The 18,708-nt window shown below is 37.2% G+C and overlaps 3 protein-coding genes across 5 annotated transcripts in view; all 3 read right to left on the minus strand.

Annotated features, from left to right (window-relative positions):
- The window catches only part of LOC122080344 (protein DELETION OF SUV3 SUPPRESSOR 1(I)-like), a 7,744-nt gene extending 2,819 nt beyond the window's left edge, over positions 1-4,925 (minus strand). Inside the window, exons 1-2 of one of the 3 annotated variants that reach the window (XM_042647299.1) lie at positions 4,667-4,925; positions 3,499-3,814 (exon numbers count right to left, since the gene is read on the minus strand). In XM_042647299.1, the coding sequence (XP_042503233.1) occupies positions 3,531-3,814; positions 4,667-4,757 (375 nt within the window). In that variant the 5' untranslated portion in view covers positions 4,758-4,925 and the 3' untranslated portion in view covers positions 3,499-3,530. The remainder of the gene's footprint in view (positions 1-3,498; positions 3,815-4,666) is intronic. The other 2 variants (XM_042647298.1, XM_042647300.1) reach the window with 2 other exon arrangements.
- Positions 4,926-8,256: 3,331 nt separating this feature from the next.
- Positions 8,257-10,471, minus strand: LOC122078933. The gene is made up of 2 exons (XM_042645138.1): positions 10,198-10,471; positions 8,257-8,811 (listed from the first exon to the last, which is right to left on the minus strand). Exons 1-2 carry the CDS (start codon positions 10,298-10,300, stop codon positions 8,549-8,551), a joined length of 366 nt encoding a protein of 121 aa, XP_042501072.1. The 5' UTR covers positions 10,301-10,471; the 3' UTR covers positions 8,257-8,548.
- Positions 10,472-15,045: 4,574 nt separating this feature from the next.
- Positions 15,046-17,438, minus strand: LOC122079043 (U-box domain-containing protein 19-like). The gene has a single exon (XM_042645266.1). The coding sequence runs from the start codon at positions 17,334-17,336 to the stop codon at positions 15,282-15,284; it is 2,055 nt and encodes a 684-aa protein (XP_042501200.1). The 5' UTR covers positions 17,337-17,438; the 3' UTR covers positions 15,046-15,281.
- Positions 17,439-18,708: the final 1,270 nt, after the last annotated feature.

Genomic DNA, 18,708 nt, shown 5'->3' on the forward strand with positions numbered 1-18,708 from the left:
AGAAAGAAAGAAAAAAAAGAAGAAGAAGAAGAAGAAGAAGAAGAAGAAGAAGTAAAAAATAAAAAATTTCCATCGTTGGCCACAATAAGAGTATTTAAAGTGATGTGGATTCAAGTTCCAAAACCGGAATCGGATAGCTTATGGGCCAACCAAATAAGTAAACACTCAAATCCAATGCTAAGTGGCAGAGCAGTAAATTTGTGTGAAGTTTCAAGGGAACGGCAGATTGGTAATTACTGGAAACCAAGCTAATAACTGGGAAACAAGTGAATGGAGTATTGTGAGATGAGAGAGGAGTATTCCTGGAAAGATAGGTAAACTGATACTTAAGGTAATAACCAGGTAAAAGGAAGGGCAATAGAGGAATAAAGGGTTAAAAGGGTTCTAATCATTAAATGGGAAGAGGGTTCATCTTCAACCTTTAACCTGTGATGTGGGCAACAGAAGAGAAGTGCTTCCAATGAAGGGGATTCAATCGATTGAAGCTTAAAGGGTCTGAAATTCTGGAATTGAAACTTCACTCATAAGCCTCGTTAACCCACTGGTAGTATAGTTAATCATCTCACCTGAAACAAAGCACGACTCCTGAAAGTTTTCTGCCAGTAGAACAGAGATCAGGCCTGTAACTCAGGTTAGAAATCCCAGTTCAGGGAACTAATATGTCTCAGATTTGGCAACCTGGGTTGCCCTTGGGTATCGGCTCAGTTCCTAGAATCTGAGATGGAAAGATGAAGAATCAAGGGAGATCAATAACTCTCTTTTTGGACTGCTAGGGTTGCAGGAACAGAGAAGAAGAAGAAGAAGAAGGAGAAGATCAAAGGAGGAAGGGATATGCAAGCCTCTCGGCAGCCATGGTTTCAAGCCAAAAGTCTCAATCAAATTTCAATTCTTCAAATCAAGTCTGTCCCCTACTGTGTTACATGGCTATATAAAGAAAAAAAAATCAATTAATTGAAACTAATTTGAATGGAAACTAACCTAATTAGCAACTGAAATAACATCTCCCAACTTACTTGATGGACACCCTTCTCTAACAATAAGGAAACAAATTAATATTCAACGTACCGAATTAACCCCAAATCTTCCCACGCCCAATTGCATCATAAAGACTCATAACAATCCTACTTTCCTATTCTAAAACTGAAATAAATATTTGCATTTAATCTAAGATAGAAATAAAATCTCACTCAAATAAGTATAAAATTTGAATACCAAACTAAGTTCCAACTCTAAAAAGGAAAGAAATAAACCAAATTAAAAAAGAGCCCTAAATCCAACATGTAACAACATCAACCAGTGAATCTGCTCGTGTTATCTTGAGATAAGGATGGGGTGCCTTATGAAAATGCAGTTGTACAGAACTACAAATATCTGCGGTTTTTTATTTTAATCTTTAGAGAAAATATAACATGAAACAGTGGCGTTAATGTAAGGCTAGATAGAAAACAACCCAACCCTAGTAGGATCTCAAAACTGTACACAAATGGTAATAACAGTAGGTTTGATTACAGGGTGATGCAGTAGCAGTTCTTTGGACGAGGCTAAACCCGTTCCAAAACCCGGACCAAGAACTAGATCCAAATATTGGTAGCTGTTTGGTAGGATATTTAAAATTTATTTTATTTGGGAAAGATATGTAATCTTTTGTTTTGGAGTAGCTATAGAAACATAAGGCAACTTCTCATTTGAGTTTTACTTGATGCAGATTAATTACCAAAATAGGCTTGTTTTATTAGGAATAAGCCTAGGGTTGGGTTCCATACATGTTTTTGGGTTTTATAATAAATGAGTAACCGATTGGAATAGTAGATTTGAGAATGAATTGAAGTTGAATTAGTTTGGTGTGCGCGTTCTTCCCCTCCCCCTCCCCCTCCCATGCGATTCCTTCTTCTATTATCTTCTGTCCTCTCTTTTAACTCTTGTTTTTCTGTCGTTTCTTTTACATCATTGCTGCTACTCCTAGTTTTGTTCAACACCACGTATACAAATGCGAATCTCATGTCCAAAGAACATGCACACATCACTTTCTGTATTGTAATTCCTTTCCGATTTTAGAATCGGGTTTGGTGGACTACAACACTAACATGACTAACATCGATGACACTGATGCAATCCTAAAGAAACAAGCATTGAGTATATGTTTGTTTAACAAAAACAAGCTTGACAGAAAAAATTGTAATCCTATGATTGAAAGAAATATAATATTTGAGATTCCTTAAAATAGGGATAGTATTTCGGTTTTAAAGTAATCTCTGGGGAGGCATCGAATAAACTATGGTGGCCTAATTTTTTCCTTCGCCAATTTACACATAGCTTTCAACATTGTGCCAAAGATATGGCTAATTGTCTCTCCAGAGTACTTGAATATTTCTTGACCATCTCTATTACTTGCACCCCTTCCTACCATAAACAAGAACATTGCAAACTATTCATCTACTCTAACATAATGAATGTCTTCCAACCAACTTTTTATGTCTCATTAGAGTATATACGTTTAGGAAAACATGCCATTCTACAACAACATACTCAACCTTATCCCAACAAACTAGGGTCGACTATATGGATCGGTGCAAAAACAAAATAGGAGGAATGAAAGTGAAAGGAAAAAAGCACAACACCAACAAGTCAAGAAAATCTCAACTAAATGGGTCAGCTACATGAATCCTTGCCCTCCAATCAGCTCTCTTTGAGGTCATACTTGGAACAAGACCAAGACTATGCATTTTATTCCTCACTACGTCTCCTATGGTAATTTTAGGCTTGCGCCTAGATCTTTTAACTCCTTCAATCGGAATCATATCATTTCTCCTTACTGGGGCATCTTCAGGCCTCCTTTGAACATGACCATACCATCTCAAACAACTTTCTCGAAGCTTGCCATTGATCAGGGCAACTCCCAAATTAGCTCTAATATGTTTATTCCTTACTTTATCCTTCTTATTTTTGCCACACTTCCACCTTAACATCCTCACCTCTGCTACACATAACTGCTTTGTATAATATTTCTTAACTACTCAACATTTTGTACATACATCATAGCCGGTCGTGGAACAGTCCTATAGAATTTTCTTTTGAGCTTTAAAGGAATACATCAGTTGATCCTGAATTATTGATAGCATCGGTCTATATGTCCATTCAATATCTCGTAAACTACCATCCTTACAATGTTCTCCAGTATTGAGTACAACATTGATCAATGGTACAAATGCAACAATGAGGAAATCATCATCCTCAGTCGATGAATCATTTAGCATATTGTAATTTGATGCCATAACTGCAACACATTAACAATAAATTAAAAAACAAATCATGCAAAATAAAGTTCAACAACAACAAAAATTATAAGGAAAAAAAAAAATGCAAAACCTAAAATCCATACATGATTTGAAAAAATCCAACCATCCAACATCCAACCATCCAACATCATTCTAATGATGGCATAAACAGTAAATCATCAAGCATCATCCCAAATAAAACTTAAAAAGTTTATCATCCCATATCAGTACCACACACAGAACATCACATCATCTTCATGACTCTAACATCTTTAGCAACCAAGTCCTTCTTTCAGGAATGGATACAATGAATGCTAGTCTCCATTTTGGGTCCTCCCATATACGTTTGAGAGCCTTCATGTATAACTCCTTTGGCACATCAGGTATGGTGTCCAGCAAAGTATGACAGGCAGCTGTGCTGTAGTCAATACTCCTTGAGGGAGGAGCAGAAGGAGGTGCAGATGTGGCAGAGGAACTGCCCGCCCTTTCCATTTTCCAAGCAAAATATTTTCCCATGGACTTCAATGCATTTACGACATCTGCGGTCAAAGTAACCCTTTTAACTTCAAACTCTGCATAGAATGATCAATCCTACATAAGAGTGCCTACGATGCTTTAGTATTCTCATAAACAAAATAACTTCATTTCTTCGATCACCTCAATTAAAGTTGTTCCCATAGATCTAAGTGAGCTGCTCAAAGTGGCATTTTCACATCCACATGGAAGTAAATAGAACTCATACTTCTTCTCAATAATGTCCCAAAACATAAACAAGATTCAGTCTCTGAATAACTGGACCCAGATCACAAACAAGATTCTGGTCATTTGGGCAACTTTCAACTGATTTTAGATCCTCTAGACTTATATGGTCACCTAACCAATAAATCACCCTTAACTGTTAAGTCATACCCTTATACCTTACGAGGAAGAGATTATTTCACCAACCCACATATGGGTGTGAGAGAAACAGGGAGGGAGCTACATGCTAAAGTCAGCGAGATGATGGACCAGCAGATTAAAGTTTGAAATACGGTTCACACCCAAAGTGACAATTTAAATATGAGCATTCCACCAATAAGAATTATTGCACTTTCTGACATTCTTCATTTGCAATTCCAGTCACTGATAGATGGAAATGAAAAACAGAGAAACCATTATCAAAAAATTTGACAAGGGGAAACATCATTTTTCTATTCCGAATCGACAAAATGAAAAGAGAAGACTTCAAACTCCACATGAAAAACAAGGTGAACAATTCAAAGGGGGAAAACACAACAGAGGAATCCAAATCCGGCAGGTCTAAGCTGGAACAATTAACAACTAAAGAACGATATAGAACATCAACTAAATTCAAAATGACATTTAGCAAACAAAAAAAATCCATAAGTTACCTTCGCCAATTTCAAATTCCTCAAATTCATCATCGTCTTCAAAAAGATCAATCTTGGCATCCTCAGACACAACCTTGGATTCCGTCGCCATTTCAAACAGGAAACAGAAAGCTACAGGGAAACCCTAAAAACGATTTTGGCTTCAAGCACGGAAGGAATCGCTTCCAAAGAAGTCAAAACAAAAGAGTGACAGTGAATGGAGTTTCGACTTGGGTACACGAGGTAATGGCAGGGTGTCAATCGGTCGGTTCGATTTGATTTCGGTGGGCTGAATCGGTTTCGATCTAAGAATGAGGGAGACCAAAATCAATCCATTAAGGAACTTCGGTTTTGATTTTGGTCCTATTTGATTTTGATTTATTTCAGTTTTTTAATATCAGGTTAATACCAGTTTAGATCAGTTTATTGGGTTTGAAGCATAATGAAATCTTATATTCATATAACTTATAGTGATAAGATTTGATAAAAAAACACTTTAAATTTGTGATTAAATCATGGTTTATTGTTGTAAGAGAAAGATAACTAATATTGAACCAAGGAATAACAAATTACCAATAAGATAACTAATATTGAAATCACAGAATAAACCCTATTATTAATCATTCATTTAACTATCCAACTAGTTTTGTATAGTAAACAAGGAAATCAATGAAAGCATTATTACAATTTACAAATCAATTTTTCTATTCATAACCTAATATTCAATGATTTGCAACAATTCTCCTTAGAATAAAAATTTTTCTCACTAACATTGTAAAAAATGGATGGTCAATTCATCAATTTATTATCTCATAATCATTTATTTTTGTATCGGTTTTATTCAGTTTGGTTTTGGTTTGAATATTGGTCGGTTCGATTTGGACCAGTTGAACAGTTCAAAACCAATCCAATAAGGATCGATTTGGTTCAATTTGGATTTTACCGGTTCGAGCTAGGTTTTGACACCCATAGGTAATGGCTTCAGATTTGGGTCCAGAACCAGGAACCGGGAATCGAAACCAACCCGCTATGAATCGGAAACAACCCATGTAATAACATTTTTTTTTTTGGTAAGACCCATGTAATAACTATGGAACTTGAACCGGAAATAACCCATGTAATAACCTTTTTCTTTTGGTAAAACCCATGTAATAACTATGGAACTTGAACAAATCCACTGATTGTCAGAAGGAAGCTCTCGTGGATAAAAATGCATACTAGAAGGTGTCTTTTCAAGATTTTGTGTTTTATGGCAAGCAAAAGATGGAAATTAGGGTCACAACTGTTGCGCCATTCCCTCTAAACAATTTGTTTGCAGCGAATCTAGACAGTCGAATCCTAGATGGTAGTATAAATGAAGAAGACATGCTGGAACAAAAATCCACTCTTCGAGAGAATGGCCTGTCAGAACTTGAAAATGGTGACAATCAACAACAATAACTCAGCTTTGTGGATAGGATTTCCCTCTATAAAGCTTAGGGAGCAGAGAGTGATCCCACGATTGGAGCAACCTCAGGACGTGTGCCCAGGTCCTCCAGCTATGGGGATCACTTTCTGGTCCCTGAATTCTATGAAGAGAAGTTGGATTCCAATTTTGTCCCAACTAAATGGAATGGGATAAATATGAAATTTCTCACGTACTCCACGCATAACACATCTAATATTTATTCCTAATTTATTTATTTATTTGAGTTTTAAAATTTGTACTCTTAAGTTTTATTTTAACAAATAACAATAGCAAATGGAGAGATAACTAAGATGATGATGATGATGAAAATAACATGACCATAAAACGTGCTATTGCAATAACCAATAATATTTTTCCTTTGCCTCATGGAGTGGTGATCGGGTCAATTTATTCTTAATCCAAATCATAGGATAAATAAAGCAATTCTTAACTTTTGTACATTTCAAAATATTGAGGTCCATCTTAATCATAGGGATAACTATTTACATGTAGTGAAAAGTACTAAACACCCCGTTTGAGTGGCCCAAGGTGTAAGGATCCTCTGTCGCATAACAAGCTGTGTAGTGTAAATTCAAGGATTGGGAGCACCTTGGACTACGCATCTAGGCCTTGGACTGCATGTCTAGTTGTGACACTAATTAACCTCTTTTTATTTTATTATTTATTTATGACTTTGGTGAAAATATTTTATAAATACAAATGGGAGAGGGGCTCCTAAGCAAACAGTATAGACGAGCACACAAATGAGGTGAGATAGAACGGTTTCAGACATAGGAGGACAGTAAAGTCATTTCATATGTGCATGTGTATGAGAGAGAGAGAGAGAGAGAGAGAGAGAGAGAGAGAGAGAGATTATTTTATTTATTTATTTTTTTAAAGAAAGAAGAAGATAAATTAAAGTAAAGAGTTAAATACATTGTCATCCGGGTTACACGTAGACATAAAAAGTTTTGTTAACCATAGCATTGTAAGCTAATTTGGCAAAAAAAAAAATCACCTCATTCATAGGCCTAAGTCAAAAAGAAAGGTTAGGAAGAGTACTATAGACATCAAGTAAGAGAGGAACTACACTCCAAGGCCATGAGGTGGTTGTAAGGTCAAAAATAGATGTCGTAACTCTTTAAAATTGTTCCAAACTTCCTTGATACTCCATCCTTTCAATTGCGCCTACTGCACCCCAAGTAGGAAACCCCTGGAGCTTGCTTCAACTGAATTTTCTGTCATCAGGTAATCGATTGTGAATGAGATACAATTTCCTTTATATAAAAAATAAATGGCCCAATCAGAGATATTAAGACCTGAATTAGATACAATTGCCTTTACCAAAAAAGAATTAGATACAATTGCACAAATCATAATAACAAAATCCAGATTTGAAAAAGTAATTTAACAGGTTCATGAGAGAGATCTATTACACCCCCCATCCCCAAAAGTATTAGGTTGGACTGTTGGAATTCATTAAAAAAGAGTGTGAGATTCGATATTGGAAAACTATTACAATTGGCTACGAGTGGATATGTTGAAGCTTAGTGGTTGAAATGAGTTTTCGTAATAGCCAACTGAAAAAAACAAACAAAATGAAGTTAACTTCAACCAAAAAGTTTTAAGACATTAACGCAAGTTGGAATTTGACCCAACTGGCCACGGTCCAAACCATCACGCCAGCTAGGTTGGCACCTTCAACATGAACTGTATTGGACTAGGGTATAACTTGAGCATGCGACCAATGTTCTTGAAAATCTACTATATCTCATTGTAGTTGCCTTCTTGTTGCCTATTTTCTTTTCTTCGGAGAGAGGGTTTCCCACACTGCAATGTGAAGAGAATCTACACACCACACCAATGGATGTTCCAAAAAAAGATAATCATCCATAACTCCAAATGGCACCCGAGAGAAAATCATGTGAGGGGGAAACTACACACCAGCATCGTGGCAATCTTTTTTGCTATTTTCTTGTTGTTGCCTAGTTAATTTGTACACTTGGTGCACCCCTTCTCCAACCCCCTTTTTCCGTGATGCAGCTCTGTTTGACTTCAATGGAGCCTCTACAAGATATGTTTTAGGTTGCTAAATGAAGAGGCTCATGACTAGTGAAGTTTTTGAAATGCATGTGTGAGGAGTAAAAATATGCAATAGTGGGAATCTCATAAAGTGTGAAAGATGCATTAGAAATGAGGGGTTAGGGAAGTTAAGAGTACATTACATGAGTGGTTAGTAGCTTTCGTGGTCAAATGAGAGGTCCCCATCATCAAATCTTGCATTGTTTAATCAACTTAAAATTTACAAAACATTGACTTTAGTGATTCAAATACTCATCCATTTGAAAACTAAGCATCTCCCAGGACCATAAACTATGCTTCTCCTCGAATAACTGAACCACTTACACACGGTTAGTCCAGACAGCGAATCATCCCAAATCAGTACTACATCATCTTCACAACTCTAACATCTCTAGCAGCCAAGTCCTTCTTTCAGGAATGACTACAATGAATGATTGCCTCCATTTTGGGTCCTCCAGTATACGTTTGAGAGCCTTCTTGTACAACTCCTCTGGCACATTAGGTAGGGTTTCCAGCAAAGCAAGACAGGCAGTTATGCTGTAGTCAACACTATCTGAGGGAGGAGCAGAAGGAGGTGCAGATCTTTCCATTCTCCAATTTAAGTACTTTGAAAGGGACTTCAATCCATTTGAAACATCTGCAGTCAAAGTACCCTTTTTTAACTTCAAACTCTGTATAAAAATGATCAATCCTACATAGAGTGCCTATGATGCTTCAGTATTCTCATACACAGAATAACTTCATTTATTTTTAAATTTTGATCACCTCAACTAGAGTTGTTCCTATTGTGAGGAAGATTGATGTGAGCTGTGCAAAGTGGCATTTTGATATCAACACGGAAGTAAATAGGACTCATACTTCTTCTCAACAATGTCCCAAAAGACAAACAAGAATCAGTCTCTGAACAACTAGACTCAGACTACAAACAAGATTCTGGTCATTTGGACAAATTTCAACTTCTCTTAGCTCCTCTAGACTTGTATGGCACCTAACCAATACAATCACCCTTAAGCGTTAAGTCACACGACTCACACCCTTACCGCTTACGAGGAAGAGATTCTTTGACCAACCCACGTATGCATGTGAGAGAAACAGGGAGGGAGCTACATGATGAGGTCAGGGAGATGATGGACTCGTAGATTAAAGTGTTAAATAAGCTTCACAATTTAAATATGAGCAGTCCACCATTATGAATTTTTTGCACTTTCTGACATTCTTCATTTGCAATCACAGTCATGATAGATGGAAATGAAAACAGAGAAACCACTATCAATAAATTTGACAAGGGGAGACATCATTTTTCTATTCCCAATCAACAAAATGACAACTATTATCCTCTGTACCATTTCAAATTTTATTGAAAAGGAAAGAGAAACAATTGGGACATAGTCTCTTTCCCAGAGGAACCAGATTGAGTTTAGACTGCAGATTGATGCTTAAAAAGACTTTTAACTATAAAAATTAGTATCACCCAGATACTAATATTATCTAGAGGTTGTTTAATCTGGACTTCAGAACACTAAGATCAGAATCAGATCACCTGAAAGTGATAAAAAATGTCTAAAATGAGTGAACTCAGACCATGTGCTAATAAAGAAAATATTGCATTGTGAGTCAACCAATGCAGATTATGATCAGTTTTTAATAATAAAAACTAAACATGAAGCAAAACATAAATAACTCTCCAAGTGAATTGAAATCAGATGTAATCATATACAGAATGTATCATATTGATAATAAATTCTTGTACTTAGTGAATCAATATTGAATCATGTGAACTTACCAAGAATTGAACACAAAAATCTGAATCACTAGATGACTTCAAACTCCAAATGAAAGACAAGGTGAACGATTCGAAGGGGAAAAAACACAGTAGAGAAATCCAAAGCTTGCAGGTTTAAGATTGAACAATTAAAAACTAGAGAATGAGATAGAACATCAACTAACTGCAAAATGAAATTTAACAAAAATGTAAATATGAATGCAAACAAAAAGAACTAAAAAAGAGAAATCCAACAGATACCTTCGGCATATTCTTCGTCAATTTCGAATTCTTCAGATTCATCGTCGTCCTCAGAAAGATCAGTCTGTGAATCCTCTGTCACAGTTTTGGATTCCGTCGACATTTCAAACAGGAAACAAAAAGTTACGAGAAACCCTAGAAACGATTTTGTACGAGAGTTTCGAGTTGGGTATACGGATCCGTGGTAAGAGTATCAATGTTGGTCCAGAACCGGGAACTGGAACCGACCCACTAGGAACAAGAATAGATCCACCCAATAGCTTATTGGTCCGGTTGTGGATCAATCCACATCTTAACTCTATATAATTTGGAGAACTCTGCAGATCTGGCGCTGGAAACACCAGAATAGCAGGTCAATGAGAGGATGTGCAAAAGCATACATAACGCACAAAATTGGGGGCAGTATGGTCTTTTCATATTTGACCAGCTTAGGTACAGGGTTCTTTTTTCCAAATAATTTTTACGACTTAGTGTCATGGGAGCTAAGATTTAACCTTTTATTTTTCATTTTTCAATTTTAACTCAAACTCTTGTCTCATATACTATTTTATCAAATATTTCTTTGTTAATTTAAAGGTTTGTTTGGGAATACAAACTTAAGAACAATTTTTAAAATAATCCTAATTTATGAGGATGTTGGTGTTCTTAGTTATTAATTGAATATAAAATAAGAAGTAATATAAACCAGTTTCGTAGTTTGATTAAAAAAAATAAAAATGATGTTGGGTTTGATATCTAATGTGATTGAAATTAGTGTTTTATTGATTACCAAAAAAAAAAAGAAAAAAAAGTCTTCGACTTCATTTGGTAGTCATCTAGACGTTTTTCCATTCTATGGGAACAAAAACAAAAATAATGTGTTTGGTGTCAACTTGGTGTTTTTTAGAATATATATATTTTTTTGAACGAAAAGAGGGGAAAAAAAACTAGAAATGCAAAATGATGGAACGATAAAACTTTGTTCCGTCATTTCGATTTCGTTCAAAATACAAAAATAGTGAACTAGGGTAATCGTTGTTGAAACAGGTTCACCAAACACCAATTTTTTTTTTAAACGACATTTTGACACATAAATTGAAAATTCTGTTTTTGACACGAAACGTCATTTCTAGAACTGAATAAATACCAAACACAACATGATTATAATATTATTGAATGGGTAAGTGATTGTTGCCTTTGACTGGGGCAAGGGCCATGTAACTAGGTTGTTTTCTTTCTCATATTGAATATATGTATCATGTGTTAGGGATTTGTTTTTTTTTTTTTTTTCCTGCTTGGAAGCGATTAGGAATGCAAATCGGAACAGGCTCACCCACTAGGTAATGGTCCTAGTTCTCAAGTTTGGAACCGATTAACTTATTGGTTTGGTTCTCACTCTAATGTTAAAGAATTGGATTGATAGCTCAGAATCGGATTAATTGACACCCTTAATATGAGGGAACAACGACGAATAATAAGGAAGACGATGATATTATGGGAAGAGCTACTAGAGATAATTCTTGTAGGGAAAAAGAAGGTTGCCTGGTCGTACGGCCCTTGCACGTGTAGGGGCCAACAAGAGGAACGTGCTGGCATCAAGATAGATGGATTTTTTTTTTTTATTTCATGGGGGGCAACACTGTAATCTCGTGCACTTCCATGTCTGGGCACAAGAGCTTACTGTAGTAGGGAAAAACTTCTTTAAGCACTACTAGCATCCTCTCTATCTCCCTCTTCGTAAATGACCTCGTTACCCTATGTTATGTATGAAACGTATTTTCATGCCTTATTGGTGCATTCCTCTATGCCACTTGGTCAGATAATCTTCTCCCATTATTCTATGATATAATGTTCTTGTTGAGAAGAGGACCTCCTTGTGTCTATATCTATGATTTATATATGAAATGACATATCTGCCTCTATTGTGCGAGGAGAGATAGACACAGGGGGCACAAGTATAAGTTATGCTCTTGAATAGGAACTCATCCCCTATTTTCTCTCCTCCCACGATAGGGGTTAGATATGTCAATTCATAAGAGGGAGGAGAGAGATAAACATAGGGAGGTACTACTGTATGCTATGCAGCTTGGTAGCATTATTTTTCCCTTATTTTATTATTTTTTGGAGAAAAGAACCTTATCCGTCTAGTATTCCCCATGCCCAAAAACGACTAGGTGTGAAAAGACCCAAGTATGTCTGCACGTATTGATTATTTTCATTTCCAATTGTATTCGGGCATGGGGAACGTTAGATGGACAGGATTCCCTTGCCGTTATTCTTTATGGAGAAAAGAAACCAAAACCTCCAGTCAAGTGAGAATGCCCTACACCATCCCCTATGGATTAATATTTGGTACCATTGGATTAATGAGAATTCCTCGTATACTCAAATGTTACATGTCCGACATTTATGAAGATTTTTCCATCTGATTCTTCAGTTGTCTCTAATTTCTTTTTAAACATTATCTTGACACATAATTAACAGTATCAAATAAATAGATAGATGATTAGATAATGATGAAAATAACAACAATAATAACAATAAATTTGTCTTATTTCAACTTGATGGAGTTGGTGACATGAATCTAAACAAAACAACGCAGAGAAAAAATGATATTACAAATACCCAACAAAATTGTAGTGCCCTAACCTATATCAAGGAAGAGGTCACTATTTCGACTCACCCTGCCCCCTCCCACAACCTCCACCCCTGGCTACCCTTCTTGAGTTGGGATGCCATCCACGCACCCACCCACCCACCAACCATTTTTCCTTTGCAACATGGAATGGTAAACTAATCAATCAATCTAATCTAAACAAAATAATGGGATAAATAAAGCAATTCTTAAATTTTATGCATGTCAAAATATTGTGATTCATCATAATCATATGGGAAATAATTTACGCGTATACTTTCAGACTTCAAATTGGTAAAAGTTGATGTGAAAACTCACAATTGGATAGTGTTGGACCATATTTATTAGCGTTGAAATCGTGTGCAACGAGGTGGTGAGATACAGTGAACCAATGGCTGGCGTGTATGGTCAGATCTTCCCAACCTTTGGATGCTACTATAGACAATTTGAACGCTATTTATTAACCATCTGTCAAAATTTAAAGTTAAACTTAACCACATGTCTCATTGTGTAAGAATTCTTTCCTTGTCCCGAGGGAAACTAACCATTAAATTTTTTCACATGTTGTAATGCTTTTAGGTTGAATAAGAAAAGGTTAAAAATATGTATCAAGTTAAATTAATCAATACTAGTCATTAGTAGGTAATGTTGTTAGAATTCGGATAGAACTCACCCTTAAAAGCTAACTACTAAGGCAATCAACACTATTTTATATTAATAACATTATCTATACCGATCAGAGGGGGAAAAAAAAAAAAACCCCCCCACTAAGGAGAGGGCCCCAAAATCCTTGTAAACCTTCACATCATGCTACTCATACTTGATGCAGGATCATTACTATCGCATGGAACCCCATCATGCATTTCGATCTGAAAAGGAAAAAATTTATGCCAAAATGTTAGATGCCCTTAAGAAGCACTTCTCAGGCTATGTCAATCTGACTTGCTTGCCTGAAGCTTAGTTCATTCTGAAATGGAAATATCTATAATAGTTGTGGGGAATTTGGCCACCTTTTGGGATTAAAGTAGTCCCGTATTGGTAACTTTGGCAGTACCTCGCATCCTTGCCAGTTACCAATTCATTATAGTTAAAGTGGGCAAACAACGTATGATTCGCCCCAAATATCCAGCATCTGATTCACCGGCATATGATTAGCCAGCAGGGGTGCGAAAGCATGGGGAGCAAATAGGATTAGACACCCTGGTAGTCCATGCCATAAATGATGAGTGTTCGCCCTTGATCTACGCGGAACAGGGCATGGATTCTAGTGCGAGGTTTCTTAAACATTTGATTAGGAAGATATAGCTATTACTTATACATCATTTATAAAATTGTAGAAGCAGCTAATGTTTATTGCTTACCTATAAATCATGGAATGAATCACCACCCGAGAAAGCTTGGCTGGTAGGTCACAATTAAGTGATCAATTCTGCCACAAACAAACCATATGTATTGAACTCGACAGTAAAAATTAACAGGTGAATAATTATGTATAGAGGAAACTGGATTTCTGGATCTTTTTTGTTTATTGGAATCTGTTTGAACCAACAGTTGATTACTGTCAAACAGTATAAGGCAAAAAGAAGTCACCAAAGAGTAGAACTTTAACTCCTTACACAATACCAGGGATCCAAAATTCCAAATAGTTCTTCCTTTCTTTTTTTTTTCCCCACTAACGACGGGTATCTAAGCCTTCGGCCTAACTAGTCTTGTAGGTCCATATTGACCCCAAAACCGCATAGACTGAATTATACCAGAGTTGATTGAGAACCATTCAATAATTAAAGAGGAGTCAAACTCAGAACCACACGCTTCCTGAGGCGAAGATCCTTTGCCAACTTGGCTTTCCCCTTGGGGTTAAAGCTACAGTGACTTCTACACATAACACATATAAAACTTTAATGCAGCTGGGTTGTTAAACAGAGAGAGGCCCTTGTTCTGATTGCTCCAAAATCTTGTTCCTTTGCTGGGCTCTCTGAGAAAGATGATAACCAGAAACAGGAAACTTTCCAAATAACTGTGTGGTTCTTCCACTTTCTTTCTTTCTATTATAGTCCTTATACTTTGCATTTCATCTCCATAAACAGATGGTGATCATTAATCAGAGGCAAAGACAAGGTTATATAATTCCATTAGATAGAACCCCTCAAATCCTCAAAGGGAAAAGGGTAATCACAGTACTTGAAAAGAGCTACAATAACCTGGGATTAAAGTTCACAGCAGAAGACAACATATGGATCTTAACTCTGTAACACACCTTTATTTGCTTTAATACAACAAATATATCAGAATACACAACTGTATAAGTACATATATGTGGTGTACATAGCTTCATAATCAGAAACTGTGACTCCATATTTAGCTCTTGAAAAAACTGAGCTAATGTAACTTTCTTCAATGGAAGAAAAAAAGAAAAAGCATCGATATTTACACAGATGCTTGAAAAAAGAATAAATGGAACAAAATTGGATCAACGTACGTGAACAAATCGTTCTTGAGGTACCTCTGGAGCCAACAATCCAGTGGAACTAGAACTGTGGAATTCATGGAGGATGCTGATGAGTGAACTAGCCTTCTTACTAGCACGAGAGGTGCCATCTGTGAGTAGAGAATACAAGGATGCCATAAGGGAAGGGGTGCTCTGCAAGATCGACATCGCCTCTGCCCCGCCATTATTGCACAAGGAGAGCAACAATGAAACGCAATACTCCTTCTCTACTCTAGATGTGGAGGAGTTTAAAATCCTAATCAGATGAGGTAAAGCTGAGGTCCCGAGGATCACAATCGTCCCATCGGGTTTCTCGGCTAACCTTGCTAGAACTGCTAGAGAATCAGTAACAAGATCTTCTCTTTCTGAAGATGTGAGAAGATCAACCAGCGATGGGACTATCCCTGCTTCAATCACCATTTCATGGTTCCCTGGGTAGAGAAGAAGCCCGAAAATCGAAACCACAGCATTCTTTTTTCCTCTTGGATTCCCCTCCCTAATCAGGTTCACCAAGGAGGGGATTGCTTCTGGTGTTTCTCCTATCAAGATCCTGTACTCTTCCACTGAAGAAAGATAAAACAGAGTAGCAGCTGCGATTTGGCGACAATCCATCTTCAAACCTCTGCTTAGAACATCCAGAATCAATCTCAACCCACCATTCTCGACAATCTCTGTCTTGCACTTGGAATACTTTGACAGATTTAATAGGGCAGCAATTGCATTCTCTTGGATTGATGGGTCAATGGAAGAAAGTAAAACCAGTAGAGGAGGGATCGTACCGGCTTCCGCGAAGCAAGCCCTGTTGAAAATACTGGATTTTGAGAGCAAACGGATCTCATAAGCGGCTTTGTTCTTCTCTTCCCCTGTTCCGACTTCAAGCCTGGGGGCAAGATATCTGGCGAGCTGATTCATGGCTTCTGCAGCTGCGTTACTGCCCGCAAGAACTGTTCTTGTTATGTCACGACTCCTGCTGCCAGGTTCAGCAATTGGAATTCCATTATCGGAACAGAACTTCTGGATAAGCTTGCGCAGAGTTGAATTAGGGATCAGTTCCGTAGACGTTAGCTTCTCCCCTGTTTTGGGACAGGTGAAGTTTCCGGATTTGAGCCATTTAAGGATTGAAGATCGATCATAAGTATGGCCTGTAGATATGGTCACTGGATCAACCATGAGCTCCAGAGAGATTGGGCATCGGAAATCCTCCGGATTCAAGCAACTGAGCACCTCCCCATTGCATCTGAAATCGGAACGATTGTTACTTCGACAATCCACAACATCGAAAATTACGACTCGACAGTAACACATGAAACCCATTAGACTACTCTGAAGCATAAACTCCCTCTCCTCCCCTTTGGAGCTTTCCGAATCAATCTCTTCGTCCAAGAACTTGATCTCCTTATTACACTGGCTCCAGCTTCGAATCTTGAGGTAGTCAAGAACCCGTCTAACATCGATCCAATGAGGAACGATCTTGCTCTCGAACTGATTTAAAATGGCAAGAACACCTTTCGCTGCCCTTTCATCATCTGGGTCGACATCAAATTTCGCCTTGAAAGCCTGATTGGCCACTAATTCGACCAATTCTCGAACTTCACTGGAAACATCGATCGAACACAAAGGAAGCACATCCAGAGCCGTAGCTATCGTCCTGATTAGAACTCTGAATTCCGTCGATACTCGTTCGCACTTCATCAGAATCCAAACCCGAGCTCCTTCACGGGTACAATCTTCCAACAAGAACCGGAGCTTCTGGAGAGTAAGATGCAGCTCTGAGAAACAGAGCCTAACAGAATCAGGCAAAGCTGAATCATGGCGGTCACGAATTTCTTCGAAGAAGATAAGAAGAATTCTAATTTGACGAATCGCTTCTCTTGCATTCCTTTTCTGGGTAGCGAACACCTTCGACTTGTAATCACATATGTTACGAGAGAGAGAGATGAGATCAAGAAGAAGGGTTCTTGGGGAGACTGATTGACAGGGATGAACTGCCGGAAATCTCAAGATCCGGCGATTTGTGTCGTCACTGTTTTGGATCATCGGACTTTTTTTTGGAATTGAAACAACAAAGAGAGATTCTTGACCAAAAGAAAAACTTTTTCAGGAGATTACAATACGATTCTTGAATTCAGATCGGTGAAGAAGGATAGGGGAAGTCAGTATTTATAGAGAGAGAAAGAAGGGAAAGAGCGAGACACGTGCCTATCTTTGTGATCTTGCGAGCACTGCGTAGGATGCGACACGTGTAATACGTAGGGAGAGTGGATGGAAAGTGGCGGCTTCTTCGATCGTGGACAATGGCATATGGTTGACTAATAAGGAATAAGAAAGCGATTGGGACACGTGGTGGGATGTGAAGGGTGACACGATGCCCTGGTGTATGGGGAAGTGCTCGTCCTTTGGTGAGATAAGGACGGCGGTGCCTTACGGAGGAAAGTGGAGTCGTACAGATATCTGTAATTTTTTATGGTAGTCTTTTTTGAAAAATCCAGTGACGTCCTCGGAGATTTGTTAAGGGAAAGTTAGATGATTACCAAATTTTTGGTTTCCTTTTATACAATTATCCACAAAAAATTTTAGTTAACAAAAATACTCAAGTTTAGGTTTAAATTTACAAAATTATTTATTTAAAGTTTTAATTAATAAAAATATCTAAAATTCCATTTGGATTTACAAAACTATCCAAAATAGTGATTCTTCATCTTCCATATAAAATCATGTATTTTTTTATTACTAAAACTTTGAGTGGGTAGTTTTTTAAACCCAAACTCAATTTTGGATATTTTTGTTAACTTAAACTTTAAGTAGATAATTTTGTAAAGATAAACCTAATTTTAAGTATTTTTGTTAACTAAAACTTTTGATGAATAATTTTGTAAAGAGAAACTCAAAAGTGGATAATCATATAATTTTTTTATTTGTTAATGTAACAAAGATGGTGAAATTCTCTAGAAATACCCTCGTCAAAAGAATCTTGTCCAAAAATTCACAATTTTACTCTATCCCATGGCCCACCTTGGCACACCCAAAAGGGTCAAAACACACCTCCCCCAACCCAAAAATAAATAAATAAATAAATTTCTGAGCTTATGTACTTTTTCCTTATAGAGGTTGTTTCTGAATGTTGGTCATGCAATAACACAGAAGAGAGATGTCTGGAGGTGGCTTCGGGATTAATCCTTCAATGCCCAAGTTAGAGATCCTACCTATAGCTATCCTTTTGATACTCTCTTATAAGATCGGATCCTATAGAGTTCTACCAGAAAACGTCCCTCTGCTTCTGATGAACTTAAGGTGGTTTGGAAGGACTCCATCCTACATGTTTTTCTCCTTTTATAGTAAATATTCCTATTTTATGTATTATCCTCGGTGGATAGAGTCCTATCACAATTCTATTACTGGAGGAGGACTA

This window comes from Macadamia integrifolia, chromosome 5 (assembly GCF_013358625.1).
Source record: "Macadamia integrifolia cultivar HAES 741 chromosome 5, SCU_Mint_v3, whole genome shotgun sequence".
NCBI classification, from domain to species: Eukaryota; Viridiplantae; Streptophyta; class Magnoliopsida; order Proteales; family Proteaceae; genus Macadamia; species Macadamia integrifolia.

Coding starts and splice junctions, on each gene's coding strand:
- LOC122078933 (XM_042645138.1), bottom strand. CDS start 10,300: ATGTCGACGGAATCCAAAACTGTGACAGAGGATTCACAGACTGATCTT. Junction 8,812..10,197: donor TGACGAAGAATATGCCGAAG/GTATCTGTTGGA, acceptor CTTTGACTGCAG/ATGTTTCAAATGGATTGAAG.
- LOC122079043 (XM_042645266.1), bottom strand. CDS start 17,336: ATGATCCAAAACAGTGACGACACAAATCGCCGGATCTTGAGATTTCCG.